Below are 20,454 nucleotides of genomic sequence, written 5' to 3' on the forward strand. Positions count from 1 at the left end.
AGCATTAGAAGAACAGTAGTGCTAACAGAAAAAGTAAAGGGATAATTAGAACACTGGATATATGATTTGATGCATGTTAAAACTTGGGTGTGAAAGACTTTCCAATCCATAACCTGGTCTTAGGCTTAGGAAAGGTATCCGGAAGACAGAAAAAGCTGGAAATTCAAATTTAAACTTCTAATCCCATTTAAGGAAATTATTTTTGCCTCAGGCTTCTTAGTATCTTTTTCTAGGAGAATATTGAGCAATACAAAGATCATTGGCAGCATAACCAAAAAGGTGTGAGGATATGTAGTGGATACATTCCTAGAAATTAATATTCAAAGTTGGAAACAAAAATATCTCTAAAGGGTATCTTGTGCATTCATTATGTTTTAGGATCATTTTGTAATTATTACATATTTCTATGAAGTCAAATGCCTGGAAAAAGAAATAACATTATTTAAAATCAGCCACTTTTAATGCATTTCTATTTCTGAAACAAAATATAGACAAGGAAACAAACAACCCAAGTTTCAAATTATGCATTTGGAACGAAGACTGTTTAATTTGTTTAATTTTAAAAAGAAAAAAAGAATTTATCATTCATCTCCAGAGAAATGTTTATAAGCTTACGGTGCCTTTAAAAATCATCAGAATTTCTTCCTCTCCATCTTTTTTCCCTAAAGGATGCTTAAGCATGCATCTATTCTTATGAAAGTCTATGAAAAAAATTTTTTTAAATAAATCTCCAAAAAACGTTAACTCATGTACACAGTAAGCAGCTTGTAGCTGTTTTTTTTCCTAAAATTTAAAGGGTATTGCTTGTTCAACATTAAGTGACAAAATGGATTGAGTCAACAAGCACTCTAAACAGTGATGAAAGAAAAACCCAATGAAAATAAACCGGGACATTCACTTTATGTTCCCTTTTAGGGTACATCAAAGCAAGACAGGACTGCTTAACTTCAAAAAAACACTGAAACAGATAATATAGAACTCTTCATGTGGCCTACTGCCCACTACAACCAATTCTACATGCTATTATTCAGCCTACACTATAGGCATCACTCACCATTTCAAGATTAAATGAAATCAAACTAATAGTACAGGATTCTAAAGAAAAGTGCCCAACAGCACTGCCTTCCTCTCAAGCCCTTGTAGTTATCAACAAATGGCAGGCCACTCAGTCAAGTTCAATCAGGGATCATAAAGACCCAAAGTTTAACTTCATTCTTTAAATCCATTTAAAATCAACCTCTTTGACTGTGTCAGTGGTTGTTGGTAGAGGAGTCGTTACCAAAGGAGTTTGAAAAGGGCTTTTCCACACTCATTCCATTTTGGAAAGCAGAGACCAAATGTACTTCTGCACACCTTTATTTCTCGCCCCTCCATCTGCCACAGCTGTATGTGTCACTGTCCCCACCCCCACTGTACAATCACTGCACTTCTGCAGTCTAAACTTGTTTTTTAGTATCTGGCACAGTGTTTCACGCATGTTAAGCATTCTGATGTTTCAATCAATTCTCTGTAAAAGTCAAGGACTACTCTGGACTTAATGACTACAAACGATTCAACTAAAAACGCTGTATAAGTGACAAACAGAATTTATAATTTTTCCTTTAATTTGACCATTTTATTATTCTCTCACGGCTATTGTTTTCTAAGATGACAGGAATTTGACGGAAAATTACTCATAACATCCTAGGATGTTAGTGTTTATTTAGAGTATCTGGTTTAAATTTGCCTTCAAATTAATTTGTGGAAGCTAAAGCTTTCTTCTCCCCACAATTTAAAATAGATGCAGCACCAAAGAAGTGTACGGTCTGCCTAAAACTGGCTGGCCTAAGGTGTAAACATTAAAGAAAATATAAGAAGTCACTTGCTCATTTGCTTCTACTTCTTTCTAGAGTTCTTCTGGAAAGAATTTAAAATCAGAGAATTCTGCCTTCTACTATCAAAGAGTTTTTAGTAAAAAATGTGGATGTGATTTTGCGAAGTAGTGAATACTTTATAGAATAAACATCTGACAATCATATATATTTTTCCACATCATGAAAACTAGCAATCCTAAACAGATGGTCAAATTAGAACTGAAACACAAAATTAAACAACACTGTTTCATTTCTTCCTGTCACAGATATCTTTTATGTGGCAATATCAGGTTTTAATTAGACTTTTCTAACAAAATCATTGATGACTCCTTTTCCAAAATTTGTGTCAGGCTAAAAAAATCAAAGTATATGGGTAATCTGTTGAATATAATATTCCTAAATTTAAATTCAACACTAAGAGTGCAATGAAAAGACACGAATGTGACTCATTTTACTGGCAGTAAATAAAGGGGAAAAATAAAGGAATCTGTGTTCATATCCTGTTTCCACCATAAACTATGCAATGTCGAGCAAGTCACAATACTATACTTTCAACCTCAGTTTCCACCATCGGTAAAAATGGGCATCATAAGTACACTTGCAAATGAGAATTATAATTATCATTTCTCAAATATCCACATTTGTAGAAGAAAACTATTTCTTAAGTGTTTTTATCCAACATTATGTTGCTAGGTTTCACTTCACAAATGAAGAAAGCATTTCATGGGAAGGAGCCAAAATATATTTCTATGAATCCCGATCTATTCAACACTTAAGTTCCTATGAACTGCTATAACCCTGGATGTGTCACAATTTGTGTCACATCCTGTTTAAGTGTCTCCTGTTTCACTGTAGTGGGTCTCATATCCTGAAAGAATAATAGAAAATAAGATCCTCTCTAAAGAGAATTTAGTATAACTATGGAAATAAGCAAATGTACTACATGGGACAGCTTAGTGTCCCAGGTAACCTACATAATCTTTATACCGGGCAAAAATGGTTCTTAAAGATTCTGATACAATGGAAAAAACAAGATTGGTAAACCTGAGTCCTATTTCCGCTTCTACCAATGGACAGCTTGGAGCACTTGGGCAACTCAATTAACTCTTTGGGTTAGAATTATCTCATCTATAAAAGAAGGTGTTGAGAGCTGGTATTAAAGTCCATTTACACTTTAGAATTACACTGATACCAAATGTTTTGGGAAATAACACCTTTGTCCAATAGTCCAGCGCAACCTTGTAAAGTTTGAGACAATGCTTGTTAAAAGCAAAAGCCATCTACGGCCATGCCACCTTGAACAAGCCCGATCCCGTCTGATCTCGGAAGCTAAGCAAGGTCGGGCCTGCTTAGTACTTGGATGGGAGGCCACCTAGGAAGACCAGGTGCTGTCGGCGTAAAAGATAAAGAAAGGGATTGTAAGCTGACAAGGTCCTTGCAATCTGTGAGGTCAACCAAGGATTGCCTCACCTAAAAATAAAACAAAACAAAAACAAAAAAAGCCAACTCATAGATTTTTGTGGGGCAAAACAGAGAGATTACTGAAAAGCCTTCCTTATAGTTATAGTGCTGCAGCAAGCTGTATCTACAAGGTATGTGTACCTACAGGTCAGCATCTCTCATAACAGAGGAAGTTCCACATATGGCTGTGGATATGGGTGGATTAAAGGAGAAAAGTAAATTGAGGGAGCAGATACCTCTAGCTTCCTCCCAGGCTCTGGTATCTAGTGGCAAGAAGCATACTCTCATAGTTCTGCTTAGTACTGGAGCAGTAACAAATACAAATGAAAGCTCCAAATATGGAAAGCACTGAATAAAAATTACTTGATCTATAATTGTAAAACAGAAAAGACAAAAATAATGTTATCAACGACAAAAGAATGCTACATTTACTAGATGAAATATTGGGTGGCAAATAAACTTGATTCTGAAAAACGTTCAATGACATGCAAATTCAGAGTATGCAGCTATGCAAAGAGCATGATCCCAAATGGGATCTGTGTGTCTGTGTGTATAGAAAAGAACTCTGAAAAGAATTTCACCAAAACTTGAATAAAAAAAGTCAGCTGGTGTGATTACAGACGAGTTTTTATATCTTCCCAAGAAGTGCCCTGCATTTTCCACGATGAAAATCTACTGTTTTATCTTTGCTAAATGTTCTCTTTTAAAGAAAAAAATATATGTATCTTCTAAACCTATATTTTCAGGATTTGAAGAAATGAACACAATAAAATTAAATTATTCTTTTGCTAATATTTGAAAATAAATGTCTTTATTATATTTTGCATTGGACTTAGGAAAACAATCTCAGAATATATCTATCACTTTCTTCATACCATTTTCTTACTGCTTATAAACAGACCTGCCCAAAACATTGTATATATATTTTCATAAGACATCCATACTGATAAAATGTAAAGACCAAGAGAATATATAAACAGAATATTCTACAAAATAATACTCTTAATTTTAGACATCAGTTATGTCTAATATATTATGCAAATATGTTCAAAATTAAAATCGATCTTTTACTACTTATAACTATAAAATTACTTGGAGAGCTCTAGAAAGATGGTCAGTATCATTAATAAACTCATATCTATGTTAATGACGTTTTTTAAAAATTAGATCCGATATAGGTCTGCAAAGATAAAATATTTAAAGCCTTCACAATGTAAATTTTGATGACTTAATGAGCAAAAATCATTTAATTAAATACTTGATGATTCAGAGTCCAGTGAAACCAATTAAAATATATTTCTAATAGAAAAAACAGCATTACATGTTTCCCGATAAATGCCAGAAAAATAAAAAATTTAATATTAATAAGATCCTTTTAAAACAAAAGAAGAAATCAACTACTTTCCTTTAAAATTTTAAGCAAAAGGTATAATAAATTTTAACTCTACTATATATATATATGGGAGAAAATTCTATCTGTAACACTTCATGAGCATTTTCCCTAGTAAGAAGCTCATAATAGAGCCTTAAATGCATATGTAAAAATTCTGTGAGTTGCATAATACTTGTTCTCTTTGTCATGTAAAATTGAAAAATAACATTTGATGTTAAAGCAAAATCAGATGTTGGAAAAAATGCATTTTATTACCACATATCACCACTGAATACATGAGGAAAATATGCTGAAGTTAGTTAATCTGTGTGTATATACTAACAGCAATCTTGTACCACTGATTACGGCTGCAGGTACTAATGCTGTGCATGAATTTTGATGCAGTTTTAACATTTCTTAGCTTACCAAGTAATAACATGACAGGAAACACAAACCTAAACCAAAGTATGCAGTCAAAATAGTAGCAAGAAGTTTTTAAAAAGGGGGAATGTGAATTAGTGGCATAAGTAGCATCTTGTGTTTATGTCAGGGATGGGCACGCAAGAATACTGTTTTGTTAAGTAAACAGGAAAAGCTTCCCTCTTAATTCCAGCAGAGTAACATTAGAAACCCCTTCAATCCACAAGGCCCCATTTATAAAGTTCATCACATTGCTTAAACAGTAATCATTGGGCTAGAAGTCATAGGGCTTTTTTCCACTGGAAATGTATTTTTGTCTTATATTCTTGTTTTTATTTCCCCCAGTTGGACCAACACACACACACACACAGACACACAAAGGGAGAAGACTGTACATATATCGACAGGTTATCCATATTTCTTTATCTACATATATACACGTGTATGTGCATGTATGTACACAAACATACTTCTTTATCCATAATTTACTTATAAATTGCCTACTACGTGTCAGGCTCTGTGCCTCATTAGGGATGAAAAAGAACCAAGATTTGGTTCCTGTCATCAAGCAGCAAACAAAAAACTGCCCACCTGTTTGGTTTGCTTAACACGTATGGCTTCAATATCACTTGCTGATAGAACTCTTTTCAGATGGGAACCTCCTTTATAGACCATCTGTCTCAAGTGAATCAATGTAGTCTGGCTCTAAACTTCCAGTCAGCGCAGTTCTGTAGGAATCCCGACTCCCAGGTCCCTGGCCCTTAGCTACCTAACACATCATAAGACAGAGCATCGGCAGTCAATCAGTACTTGCTGATTGGTTGACTGCTTGGCTGAATCATTAATTGGCATATATTTGGAAACAACAATAACAAAATAATGGCAGCTAATAATTGATAGCTTATTAGCTATCAGATACTTTGCCAAGCCCTTCATGTACATTTTCACATTTAACTGTATAACGGAGGTATCATTATATCTGTTTTAAAAGTAAGCCTCCAAGTTTTAAGCAACTTGCCTAAAGCCACATAGTGAGAAAATGATTTACACTCAAAGTTCTGCCAGTGGCAGTTAATGTTATACCACCTCTAGGAGAGAAAGGCCCTGTCTGTAAATGGCTCGACCCAATGACCTTTTGATTTCTAGTTAACTATACTTTGTGGATCAACAGAAAGAGCTAAGTAAATCAAAGTATGTAACAACCAAATATACAAAAAAAATAAGATAAGCAAGCACATAGGCTGTATATATTTATGTGTGTGTATTTTTTAAGATTATTCACCATTACAAACTTCACAGACATCCTTTCTCTACATTAGCACCCACTGTCAAGACTCAACTACATAACTTTAACAACTGAAAGGGATTTTGTTTTTAATGATTCCACTATGAGCATTCAACCGCAGACCTGTTTCGTATCTATATCCCATCCTTAGCATCCAGCAAAACGCCTACTACATACTAGATGCTCCATACATTGCAGTGGAACACAATCATTAACTCTTGAAACTCTGTTCTAAGAAAATGTTCCATTTATATGCCTGATAACGCATATATATCAGGAACATCACAAATAGAATCAGTGAAGAAATACTTATTTTAAACAGAACAAGGTAAACTACATTTTCAACATATCAAAATTTTCACCACTATGTCTTAAATGCAAATAAATATAAAACATGTTAACACATCTTCAGGCTAAAATTTTAATTATGGAAAAGTTGGAAATTTTAGCATTATCTCCACAGCAACTACACCCTGGCAACAGATACATTAAATATGTGTGAACATTAGACATAATCAAAACAAAGCATGACATAAAAACTAAATTGCGGTGGTTGTCAAGACTGTAGGACTAAATTTAGCAACTTAAGCACATTTAATTACAAACTCCAAATTAACTTATATTTTATTTCCTTGATTTTAAAAATTATTAGAAAGCTAAATTCATGTGTGTGTACGTATATACATATATGTATATATATGTATATATGTATATACATTGCAGTGAAATTTGCAAACAACAAGAAGAGGAAAAGATGAGCAAAGCATTAAGAAAGTTTCTTCCTAGAGGTTTATGAAGAGTTTTATGACACCCAACCCAGTGATAGGTCCCTCATCATAGACTTTAGTAACCCTTATGAAGTGTAGGATCCATTTGGCCCAGCCTATTCTGCTTTATCCTATTAATCATACTTTAACAATCTTTTCTACATTCAACTTTTATCGCACTTGACTGCAAATCTTGTTAAGACGTTGATGGAAGAAACAGAAAGAAAATTTAAATATTCTGTCTTCTATTCTTAGTCAATTTTCTGCTATAAAAATAGTGACTCTCTAAAAGTCCCTAGTATTCTATCCAATGTCTGATATATAGCAGATGCTCAAAATAAATTTACACATCCAATGACAAGAAAGCAGTAAGCCTGCTGGGGATGTTCCAAGGTTACCAACCCTCTTAAGCTCCAGTCTCTGCAATTGCAAAAATAAGCATAATAGCATCGATTTCATAAAATTACTATAAGTATTAAAAGTGCCTAGCATATGGTGAGCACTTTATTATTACATATTTTATTTTGAGCCTCTGTTTCCTCATAGATTAAAGAGGATCAACAAAATCTAACCAAAGAGTTGTGAAAACTAACTAAGTTCACATATGTAAATCAGCTTGGCACAAATGCATGATACATAGTAGGTCCTCGATAAACCATAATTCCTTCCTTTGCTACCTTGCCTCTAAATTCCCATTTTAAGATTCAGAAGGAATTTGAAATCATATGAATTAGAAGGTTACTGGTTGGTTGAAAGAATAAAATCATGGCACTCTAATAAACTTCAACCGTTTTTTCCGGCACCAATACAACTTTCCTATGGAACACTAAATTAGCATTCATTGATACATAAAATATGTGCTACAAGAAATACTAGAAGAGATTCAAATAAGTCTTTTAATTAGAATTCATTCATATTTTTACCTTTTCTTCTAGTTGGTCCTTCAAATTCTCATATTTCAGCTTCAGTTTTTTGTTCTCATTTTCATTCTGAGTTAATTCCTCTGTCAGCCTGTCACACTGTGATTTCAACTTCTCGAGCTGACAAAGATGGACTTTAGCCATATTCTTATCTTCTAAGCTTTCTGCCTGAGAAAAAGAGAAGGAAAAAAGAAAAAGTCCACTGGCCATAGTCAAATTGTACACCAAATTATACATTATATCGGTAGGCAAATACGTCGAGATTTTGCTATCTTAAAGAATCCATACATAAAAATACAAAAGAAATGCTTTTTGAATTTATTCAATCACTCTTTAGCACTCACTGAGCATTTACTAAGTGAAAGGTCCCGTACTAGGCACTAAAGATAACAGATAAGAACAGTAAAAGAGACAGATGCAAAACTAAATTTCTCTAACAATTTGCAGTCAAGTGTGATAGATGTGCTTCATAAAGGTGTAAGTGAGGTATTGTGGCAACCCGAAGAAGGGACACTAACTCCACTGAGAAGGGAAGGAGTTATTAGAGAAGTGTCCCAAAAGGGCAGTACTATGAGATATTACTGACTGATCAGTTTCCTCGTCTATAAAAGGAACTTAACAACATTCCTTTAAACCTACCTCCTGGTTTTTGTAAAAGAATTCTACGCTTTTTATACAATATAAGTACTGATGCCACTCTTACGAGGCTAAAAAGATTATGAAATTGTAGCAGGCAAGAAACTACAAATAACTTGATATGAAAAAAAGCTTACCAGTGATTATCTCAGTACCAACAGAGATAATCTTTTTTATTACATAAAAAAGTACATAAAAAAGTACAGTCCCTGGTTTTTAGTCTTTAATTGGAATATAATCAGAATCAGCTTTTAAAAAGTTAGGAATAATCTATTATGTGTATGGGATTTAATAAAGATTTGCCAGGTATGTGAACTTAAAGACTTTGAAAATAATAACCATGCAAACCCTGTATGTCAGGGAGCTCCTCTAAAACTTTTTTGTGGTCTTTCCTCATTTCGTTTTCACAACCACCTGACCAGGCAGGTACTGTCATTGTTTGCTTTTTTGAACCTGAAGCACAGAGACACTAATAACTTGCCTAAGGGTACACAGAGAGTACATGCAGAGCCACACTGCTTTGCAGAAGGTACATCTACAATAAGGTTTTACAAACAAGTTGGGTGCAACTTGCTGGATGCAACTTGCCCTGTCAACTGGTCACACCTACCAGTTACCAACAGTCTGTAAGCACCTACATATAATCTGTTTAAAATAAATGTTTCAAGGCCTAAAATGTAAGTTTCTTTTCTTTTTACAAGTTTATTATATGTGTTTAATCAGGTGTATAGGAACACAATCATCAGAAGCCATTTCCTGAAAGAAGTTTTGTGAGTCTTAGACAAAACCTATATTTTATTCACCCCCACAAAATTCACCTGAGACTTGATGCCACTTTGAATGAACAAAGAAATTGATTTTTATGAGGAATCCTGTATTCATAACTCAAAAATAAGTTTACAAAATAAAGTCTCTCATCAGGAAAACTGTTCGATTATGATTTTAAATTATGGCACAACGCTTTGGCTTTTCCTTCAGTCTTATAGAAAGTGTAGGTAGAGAGGGCTCCCCCTAAAGCTAGTGGTGTGCTGGAACCGGCTCAAAGAGACTCTTTAGAACCAAGGGGCTCGTCTCTTCCCAACTCTGTCCCTTTCCAGTGAGGTCTTGTTTGATAGCTTGAATAGCTTGGAATCAGCCAAATGGGAGTATTTACACAACTGAACTTGGAAGTGCTACCATTCAACCCCCGCAACACATGCCCAGAAAGCCTATTTTAAAACCTTTACCAGCACACCAATGCCTAAGCTTGACTAAGAACTTCCTTCTTTTTGTGGTTTGATTATTACATGTACATTTCACTTTAGGATTTACAAAGTGATGTCATACTCACAAAACCCTGTGATAAAGACATTACTCCTCTCGTTTTATTGATTAGGTACAAAAAAGGTTAAGTAATTTGACTAAGATCATATGGCCAGCAGGTGACAAAAGTATAGAACTCCGGTTCTTGGTCTTTTGATTCCAAGTAAAGGCTCTACAAAATAATTTCTGTTGAAATCATAATGAGGTGATCACCCAATATCCTGCAAATAGTAATAGCAGCTAGAGTATTTCATTTAAATATTTTACATTTAAATTTTAAAACAGGCATGAGAAGGGTAGTTCTAAATGGAGAAAAACTATAAGTTGTGCCATGAAAAAATATGGGTAACATATCAAAACTTATTAGAATCAGAAAAAGTAATAAATTAAGGTAAAGCTGAAAGACAATGAAATACATTTATAGAACTACTTGTCCAAAGCCCTGTTATACATAATTCACTATATTAAATCTTCTGTGATGTCCATTGTTATCAACTCCTGTTAAATAACATAAATAAGTAAAAAGTGTAGGATTTTGTTAATGAAATAGCATGAGGTAAGGATTCCTCCTATGGGTAACTTACTCAGTTTTAAAGAAAATACTGGGCTCTCATAAGCTCTGGTTCTCCTTTTAAGTTCTTGGGCTGCAACACCCCTCCTAAATCTATCTTTCGAGTTAAAAAAAAAAAAAAGTCGAAAGGTTTCAGAAGATCTACAGAATACTTCTAAATTATACATTCTTTACATACAGGTAATTTCTTAACATTTAATGTCATCTCACTATACATGAGTACAAAGTAATTCCTAAAGAAAAGATAAGGAACTCAATTTTCCCATATTACAGGGAGAAATCCAAACCAGAAAAATAACAGCAATTCAGGAACAAATCCTCTGACTTCCAGCTTCTTAAACATTTCAACTCAGCATCCACTGATTATCGTCTGTGTGTCTCGAATATTGCTGGACACCACAAGAAGACATAAAAATAGTGAAAGCCTGACACCTGCCCCTCTGGAGACTTACGAACACACAACAAACTATAATATAAGGCAACATAATTGTTCTGTACTAGAGGTACCAACAAAGAGCTATGGGAACACAGGGGATCGAGAGAGAGCTCTAGCCCGACCTCAGTGGAAATACATCCCAACTTCAGCGAATCCATAAAAGAGGTGAAAAATTAAATGGGCCTTTATATGAACAACTCCAGGGGGACCATATCAAGGAGGGCTGGATGAGAGTTGAGACTTTATTCTGAAGACAGTAAATAATCGATGAAGGTTTTTGAGCAGAAAATGACATGCTCAGATCTGTATTTTGGGAAAGGACATCGAGTGGTATCTGAAGGTTGAAAGGGAGGAGTTGGGAGGAGAAAGAGGAACTGAAAGGGAAGCAGGGAGGCCACTTAGAGCTGCGTCTTGGTAGTCCAGATTAGCAGCCGGCATCCTGTTTTCTACTGCAACACACCGACACATGATACGTTGTCCATATGCCAATGCATCCGGGAGCAAATGCAATTTCTGTCAAGTAGGCTATACCTCAAGAAAGCATATCACAGTCTACGGCCATGCCACCCTGAACAAGCACGATCCCGTCTGATCTCGGAAGCTAAGCAGGGTCAAGCCTGGTTAGTACTTGGATGAGAGACCACCTAGGAAAACCAGGTGCTGTCAAGCGAAAAAAAAAAAAAAAAAGAAAAAATAAGGATTGTAAACTGACAAGGTCCTTGCAAGGGTTGCCTCACCTAAAAATAGAAGAAAAAAAAAGAAAGCATATCACGATGTGAGAATGATGTTCCTATAGAGATGATCTTTAATCTGCTAACTGGTTATAATGTTACTAACTCCTATTGACATGCATGTTTATCACACAACCTAAATAATGGTGATGAGGGCCAGCAATCGTGACAAAGAAAGGAGAGTGTAGTTTTAACATTCTCGAAAATACTGCAAGCTCCTTGAAAGAACCATTTCTCAAGCCATGACCTAACAAATCATTACATACTTATCCTCACACGAAAACCCTGCCTTTCTCTGAGATTCACACTATTTACTCATCAACTCTCCCTTCCTTGCTGGCAACAGCTAACTGACCTGTCACCCTCTTCTTTAAGGTTTTTGGCAAGTGATCAATTAATGCCTTCACAAAAGCATCATAAATACCCAAAGAGCCATTCAATAAACTAATACCAAAGTTATTTAACCTGTTCTATTCCAACCACCTTCACCCACAAAAGCAACCACACCTTGGACCTTAACTCTGAAAATCTAAACTCTACTATAAAAATTCCTGACCATTTAAGCAACCTATGACCACAGATTCTTACCCACTCACTTTCTCATTTTTTTGCCCACAGTACTTCTTTGATGTTAGCCACATCCATACATTATATGCTTCCAGACTAGTCTCGTGTGGTTTCTACCAGCCACCTCAGCATTTTACATCTTCACCACTTATAAATTACTGTACTGCGGCCTTACTCCTCTTCAGAGGGAGGAAGGAGACTACCAGTCAAGAATCACATCGATAACCCCAGTCTATCTCTATCACTTATGCAATCTTACAGATTTCTTTCAAACACTTTCTGTGGAAGATATGCCCTGCCTCCTGTTGAATGCTGTCTACTCTGTCTTTAATCCAACCCCCTCACATCTCCTCATGAACCTTCTCCACCTGTCTGCCACATATGGCACACCTGACTAGACCTTCCTGAAATGTCCTACCTGGGTTTCCAAGATGCCATTCCCTTCTGGTTCTCCTCTTGTCCCTTATATGGTCCTTTATTCTTATTTGCTAAACCGCTTTCTCAGTTCTTCTCTTAAACATTGATGTTCTACAGTTTCATACTTTTTTCCTCCCTACACGACCTCATCTAAATCCCATAATTTCAACTACCATCAATGGGCTACAAATACTTTAATCTCAACTTCCACCTCAACATCTAACCCCCCCTAAACTGTCCTACCCAGACCTTCATGGTTAGGCCTAAGAATCTCTCTACCTAACTCAACATGTGAAAAAATTGAGTTTGGCATTATTCTCTCCAAATCTGCTCTTCTGTCTATATTTTCGATCTTGACATATAGCCTTGTTATCCACCTACTCTTCCAAGCCTATACCCAGTCATCCTTGATAATAAATCTTTTCCAGCACACCTCTGACTACCTGAGTTCAAATCCTGTCTCTAACACTCTCTAGCTGTAAGACTTTGGACAAGTTACTTAATTTCCCATGTCTCAATTTCCACATCAAAGAGAAAATAATACCATATAATCTGCAGGGATAATGTTAATATTAAATGATTAAGACATGTAAAGTTCTCACAGTATTGACTGACACAAATTAGGTGCTAAACAATGTCTCCTATTGTTATTTTTATTGTCACAGCCAATCAATCGACATATGATCTACATTTTATTTTCTTTAAAGTAGCTCTTCTCTGTATCTCTGTTTCTACTTGTTTGTCCTCATCAACTTAGGTCATATTTAATCAAAATTAAGACATATTTTTTCCACATTTTACTATATCTGCTTTGGGATGTTGTCTTATAGTTAATAGCATGTCATGTTTTCACAGCAGGATTTTTTTTCTTAGTAGCACAGAATAATAATATTTCTTACAATTGATGGTATCCTTGGTTCAGTGAACTATAGTAAAGGCCTCTTGCCTATTCTTCCAGCTTCCATTCTGCTTTGCCTACCACCCATGAATGACCCCAAATCTACTTCTGCCAGGAGGCTATATAGGACTAGGGAAGAATTCATAAAATGGCTGAAAGCATTCTACAAATGTTAGCTATTTCAATATCATTTGGTCTTTCACCATAAGCATTTTTATGGTAGTTGAATTTCAAGGAATTTTGGAAAAAATTATAATTAACCTTTGAAGATTTATCCTATTCAACAGATATTAACAATGTTCCAGGAACTGTTCCAGGCACTGGGGCTATAGCTATAACAAAACAGACAAATCCAAGTCCTCACAGAATGTTCGATCTAATAAAGGGAGATTAAAAATTAAATAATATATGGAATCTATATGATGATAAGTGCTATGAAGAAAAAAAATAAAGCAGGAAGGAGGGATAGATTTATCAGACCCCTGACAATTGTGTTGAGAAATGCATGGTGATAACACTGATACCATTAGATTAGACCTTAGAAACAGTTCCCCAAATGCAAGTTCTCAATGATGCATTTCCCCAGGCAACTTCAATTTAGAAAAGAAAGGGTAAATCTCAAAAGCCTTGGGTTTATACAGCCTAGAAGCTGATCCACTTTAGCTACCATACTAATAAGGACTGTGGTTATAGCTTCTATGGCCTTGACGAGTCTTTGCCTTTCATATTTTAGGAGGTCATAAATGTGAAATGGGGGCACGTTTCAGGTCCACAACTTACTGCCACCTCTGCCTTTCCTGAACTCCCAAAATAGCTAAAGGTTCTTTTTAAAAGGCTTCAGTGCTCTGACATAGGTGCTCCCAGGTGGCTGCTATAACTCATTTCAACCTCACCGAACAGGCATGAATAAGCTTCTTTATTGTTAGTTTTATCTTCCCTTCAGTGCTTGGGAATACAGAATGATCTCTAAAAGTTTACGCTTTATTAACTTCATGAGCCACCAGAAAAATTCCTTCAGTATCATCAAGATAATTCAGTGAAGGTACCTTCAGTGTCTTAATATGATTCTCAGCCTCACTCTTTTCTTTCTTGAAGTGCTTCATCAGCTCCTGGATATTTTGTTCGTGTTTAGTTTTCACACTCTGCAACGATGATGTGAGATCGTCCAGCTCCCTCCGGTGAACATCCCGTTCCAGCTTTAACTGTGTAATGATTGTAGCTGTTTCTTCATCTCTGGATTCTGCCTGCGTCTTGAGGTCAGAAAGGTTTTTAAGCACCTCCTTCCTGGCTCTCTGTTCCTCAGCCAATTTATTAGCGAGATCTGCCCGGATGGCACTCAAGTCCTTGATGGCCTCTTGCATCTCAAGAAGTTGAGCTTTGTCCTTGGCCTGGCTTTTCTGTAGCTCTGCAATTTCTTCCTCCAGGTGAGTTTTCTCAACTTTCATCTGGCTTTGAATCTTATTCTGCTTTTTCAATTCACTTTCTAGCCTACGAATGGTGTCCAGGGAATCCTTGATTTCTAGTTCAAGGTCAGTTTGATGAGCCTGAACATCACTTAGTTTCTGCTCCTTACAGTGAAGCTCCTCCTCTTGAAGGGCACGCTTTGTTATGACGTCATTCAATTCCTTCCGAAGGTTCTCTATTTGTTGCAACGCTGCATAAAGCTGGCTCTTCAATTCATCCTTTTCTTTTAGAATCTATCGGGTTAAGAATATAAAACAAAATAATTACTATAAAATTCACCAAAGACACTTCCAAAACACAAAATAAAGTTCAATCCACAAGGAGAAGAAAAAGTCATCATATGATACTTTGTATTTTTTCCATTTTTTAAAAAAAAGTATTTTAGCCGAGGAAAAAAATATAATTACCTTGAAGGAGCACCACATTGAAATACATGCTTCAGATTTTCATCACCAAAATATATCAACTCGAGATCATAAATAATTATTTAAATGTAAGATAAAATTGACCAAAGGAATGGGAAAAGAAAAAGACTCCTACTGTAGTTTACCGGAGGTTGAAATAATATAGCTTACTTAAAATAACAATAATTTGCACTTCAATGTCACATTTTTAAAAAAGAGAAACCTCAAAACATAAGGAAGCATATAGATACTAAAAAAGGTTAAGGTACAATCAGTCATTATTAGTAAAATAATATCAGTAGTGACAAAAAAACACACCAGTATATAAACGGGAGTCTTGAAGCCCCACAAAGGTAGAAATGAGATTAATTTAAGATTAGGAGAAGCTGAGAAGGGACTCAACAGAAAAGTCAAGGGACAAGATGGTCATCACCCACCGCCAACTGCTTAGGGGGTTAGGGTTTACACTGAGGGAGACAGGCCAAGAACTAATCCTCTCATCCTCACCATGCACCAATGCAAATGAAAAAGCCGGCAGCTAAGGAAATCGAAATTGCTACCACACACAACACGAGCACCAAGGACAATCTCTGTACCTGCTTGCTGATGCCCACCATAACTCAAACCTAGAAAAAAATTAAAATTCTCGTTTCAGAATTCGAAATGAGTTAAAATGCAAATACTTGGGAGGCATTTTTATACTTTGCATTTTAATACTTCAGTGTGAAGCAATTCATGATAAAATGTAATGATCGATCACTCAAAAAATTTTTTTTTTCCTCAAATCCCTCTTGGTTCAAACAGGGAGAAACAGCATGAAGCTAACACGAGAAAGAATGAAAGGAGGTGGGTGATTAGGCATCTGAGCTCCGAGGACAGAGACCTGATTTTGATTCTGTCCAGTCATAAGTAGTTTTATGGGCTTAAGGAAATTACTTGTCTTTATAAAGATAACGATAATAGATATATAATTGGTTTGTGAAGACTAGTGGGAAAGGGGGAACCAAAAAGTGCGGGTGAGATTTAGGTTCAAAGAGAATCCAGGACCTCAGAGAGGTATTAATGCAAGAGAGTGATCGAAACTGGAAAAAGAGGGGTTAACCGATAAGTCAACGTCCCTGGATTGAAAAGACTCTGGAACACAGATAAACGAGTTCACTTTGGAAAGATTGCAATGCAGGAAAAATGGCTAGAAATATAGATAAGCCTAAGGGTACATGTATTACTTTTCTATTGTAGTGTAACAAATTCCAACAAACTTAGTCGCTGAAAACAATACTCATTTATTATCTCACTATTTCCACAGGTCATAATTCCCTGCGAGGTATTCATTCATAAGACCTGGCAATAGTTTCCCAAGGCTAAAATCAAGGTGTCGGCTGACCTGGACTCTCATCTGGAGGCTTTGGGAAAGAACTCACTTCCAAGTTCATTTATGTTGTTGGCAAAGCTTAGTTCTGTGGATTTAGGACGTGGGTCCCTGTTCCCTTGCTAGGTTTGGTCCAAGGGTTGTTCTGAGCTTCTAAAGGCCACCCGCAATCCTTGGCTCATGGACTCCTCTGTCTCTGAAGCCAGCAACACCACAATGAATCTTTCTCATGTTTTGAATCCCTCTAGCTTCCCATTCTATCCAAAGACAGAAAAAATGTATCTGCTTTTAAGAGCTCCTGTGATTAGATTAGGCCCATCCAGATAATCTTATCTTGAGATCAATAATCATGGGAGTGAAATCTCATCATGTTCACAGGTTCCAGGAATTAAGGTGAGACATCTCCGGGAGGTCACCCTTCTTACCACACTAGGGAAGATGAAAACTGACAGAATCAAGTCTTAGCTGTAAGGATAATGTGGAAGGGGCCTGAGAATAAGGGGAGGAGGCTTAAATATAGTGATTATTTTTTAGAACAGATAATCTAGCCTCCTGGCCATAAGGAAAGAGACTCCTCCATGCAATCCTGAAGATAAAAATCATTTTTCCAAGATGAAGCTCTAGCAGGTAAAACATCTTTGATTTAAAATGCTATAATGTCTACCTAAAGTTAGCTTAAACAGCAATGATATTTATTTCTCCCACACAACAGGAAGACCAGAGAGTTGGTGGTTCAGGAAGAGTCCTCCAAAGCTCGGGCTCTGCTACTCTACAATTCTTCAGGTTTTGCCCTCCCCCGACCACCCACAATCCCCACATGAGTGCTTTAAGCGTCACATCAATTCATGACAGAGGTGACAGTCACAGACTATGTTGGTCAAGTTTAGAATTTCTTTGGCAATACAGATACTAAAAACTAAGTAAGTTCTACCCATTTGCTTTTGCTTAATTGCTTGGTTAGTAGCCACAGCCCAACATTTTGTCTAGACGTTGTCTCTGAGTCTGAAAATGTCAGTGTCTTAACCACCAGCTCGATATCCTAGACATTCCCAAGAGCCCTAAGATAAATAGCCTTTATCTTGAGGGAACTCAGAACAATGGACTTGGGGCCCCTCTGTCCGGCCAGGAATGCTCAAACAGAAGTCCTTGAAAAAGGCCTGCTTTTTTACCTCATATTTAGTTCTGCTGAGTTTCCTACTCTCCCTCTCTCCCTTGGACTAACTTCGGCATGGATAAATAATTTGGCTTTTCCAACCCTAAAAGACTCCAAATCATCAGACTCAGTAAATTTGGATTACAAATTATAGATTTTCAGTCTCCCCACACCAAACAATCTTGCCATCTGCTTTCAGACAGACTGCTTTCAACCCATACTTGTCTTTCTCTTGTAGGACCTTTCTGAAAGCTGCAATAACAACGTGACACACTCCAGCATCCTAAAGTTTTCCTACTGGTCACTTAATACCGTACTCAGGCACAGCATCAATGCCCCAAGGTATAAAATTTGACGGTTTAACCAACTACTTCCAGTTGCATAGTAAGGTTTGCCAACTTTCCCTTTAGAAAGATATGACTCTCCCTGTCCTCACCCCACTTCTCCACTTAGTCAATCCTACATTTAGGTCTTTTACGCATAGCTCCTCACTCCTAGAATTGATGCTTCACATCAGCTTGAATTTCTTCTGCTGAGAGAAAGAGAAAACGCCAATTCGAGCTAGCTTAATCCATCAGGTAACTTATTATCATTCCGAAAGCAGCACTGCTCCAGACACAGCATGTCAGAGCTCTAGATCCAGTTCTCTGCATTTCCCTCAGCAATACCCACCTCTGTGTGCGACTTCGTTCTCAGGACCATAGCAAGACAACTTCAGCCAGCCCCGGCATCACAGCCAAATACAACAATATCTAGAGAAGGAGAAAAGCTCTTTTCTTGTGTATCTTTTTTAAGAGTGAGTAAATGTTTACCAGAAACTCCCCCGACAGACTTCATAGCTCACTGAGCAGAACAGAGCTGTGTGCCTACATTAACTTTTTAATGGGATGGAATGGACTGGGGTGGGGGATGTTACCAAGACCACCACAGGAGCCAAGTGACATTTCTTTGTAAGTTTTGCTAGTACTATTCAGGAGCACGAACGGAAAAAGTGGGGAGTTGGGTTGATTCCAGACTGAAGATCAGTAAAAGGTAGAGGCGTGAGGTGGAGGGAAGAAACTGAAGACGCCTGTGAGCATGTCATCACAGTAGCTTTTCATGAAGTCCAGTCTGACGGGAAAATACTGATTCCAGTAAATGGCTAGTCAACCAGGGGGGAATGTAGGAAGATCAAAATCAGATCACAATTCTTAAAACCAGGCAAAAAGAAGATAAAAGAAATGTGTAAGATCAGAGACTGGAATTTTGGAACTAAAGCATTGAACATACAGAAATTACAGATGATAACAAAGTTTAGTCACAGAACTTAGCTGTTGAGTGGTTTGAAGGTCACTGTAAAATAGGAAACTAGTGAAGTATAAAGACACAGAGCTCGATGGGTTGCTGACCTGAACTGTGCTGATGATGGCAACTATTACACATAATGAAACAGGCTGAGGAGATATCCAGGTGCGAAAATCCTTGAGAAATGTGGAGGCATAATGGAAAAATAAGGAGCAGTCTGAAATGAAGGGAAGACGATGTTCTAACCAAGCAAACCCAGCTTTCAAACAAGAACAGTTGTAAGGGAAGGCTATGAAAGAAGGATTGAAACGGCTGTGTGAAGCCAGAAGAATGATACTGACTAAAATCATGGCAGATACAGAAACAGGAATCAACTCCTCAAAGGCCTGAGCACAAAGTATATGCAGTTTTTCTTTTTTTTTAACCAATTAAAAGGTAGACAAGGAAATTTTAAAAGGAAAAAGTTATTTTTCTGCATGTGAAGGAACATACAGACAGATTGCTGTATTATACTACTATATCAGTGATCTAGCCTTTCTTAAATTACATTGGATAGGACTGTATACATGTTTAAAAAGCATATACTTTAGCACTGATCTTTCATACTTTTTAACCATTACAAATTCAGATTTTAAAAAACAGTGTATATTACATATAAGTCTTTGTTTCCTCAGCATGAAGGCACTACACAGAAGGAAAAGATGACAATTTAAGATTCTTGAAGTCAATGACTATCAAGCAAAAAGCTCAATACATGGGCAAGCCAAGTATTCTGTCAATTCAGAAAACACACACACACACACATAAAAGCTAAGAGGCATTTACATTATCCATGTTAAAAAGGAATATGATTTGGAAACATTCAGAAAAGCATACAAAATGAACAGTATCCAAGTTTTTTTTCTTTATCATTTTCAAAGCATATATAAAAACCAATGACTTCAGACAGCACTTGAAAAGAAAAAAACAATGGTTTCATTTATTATGGCTGAGTAATATTCCGTTATATATGTTGTAGGCCTGAAACTAATATCATATTGTATACCAACTATATAATTTAAAATTAAATTAATTTTTTAAAAATAAAAACAAAAATATCACAATTTAAGAGTATAGATTATTTGTATCTATAAGATTTTAGGTC

General features: G+C 36.3%; 1 protein-coding gene and 2 pseudogenes across 12 annotated transcripts in view; 2 read left to right on the forward strand and 1 right to left on the reverse strand.

The window, feature by feature from the left end:
- Window positions 1–20,454, reverse strand: part of CEP128 (centrosomal protein 128) — a 348,588-nt gene that overhangs the window by 220,577 nt on the left and 107,557 nt on the right. For 11 of the 12 annotated variants that reach the window (XM_039883945.1, XM_039883939.1, XM_039883938.1 and 8 more), the window contains 2 exons: window positions 14,683–15,333; window positions 8,082–8,246 (listed from right to left, as the gene is read on the reverse strand). In XM_039883945.1, the coding sequence (XP_039739879.1) occupies window positions 8,082–8,246; window positions 14,683–15,333 (816 nt within the window). The remainder of the gene's footprint in view (window positions 1–8,081; window positions 8,247–14,682; window positions 15,334–20,454) is intronic. The other variant, XM_039883946.1, reaches the window with a different exon arrangement.
- Window positions 3,132–3,250, forward strand: LOC120619791 (uncharacterized; annotated as a pseudogene).
- On the forward strand, window positions 11,574–11,692 carry LOC120619898 (uncharacterized; annotated as a pseudogene).

Source organism: Pteropus medius, unplaced genomic scaffold (assembly GCF_902729225.1).
Source record: "Pteropus medius unplaced genomic scaffold, Ma_sr-lr_union100, whole genome shotgun sequence".
Classification (NCBI taxonomy): Eukaryota; Metazoa; Chordata; class Mammalia; order Chiroptera; family Pteropodidae; genus Pteropus; species Pteropus medius.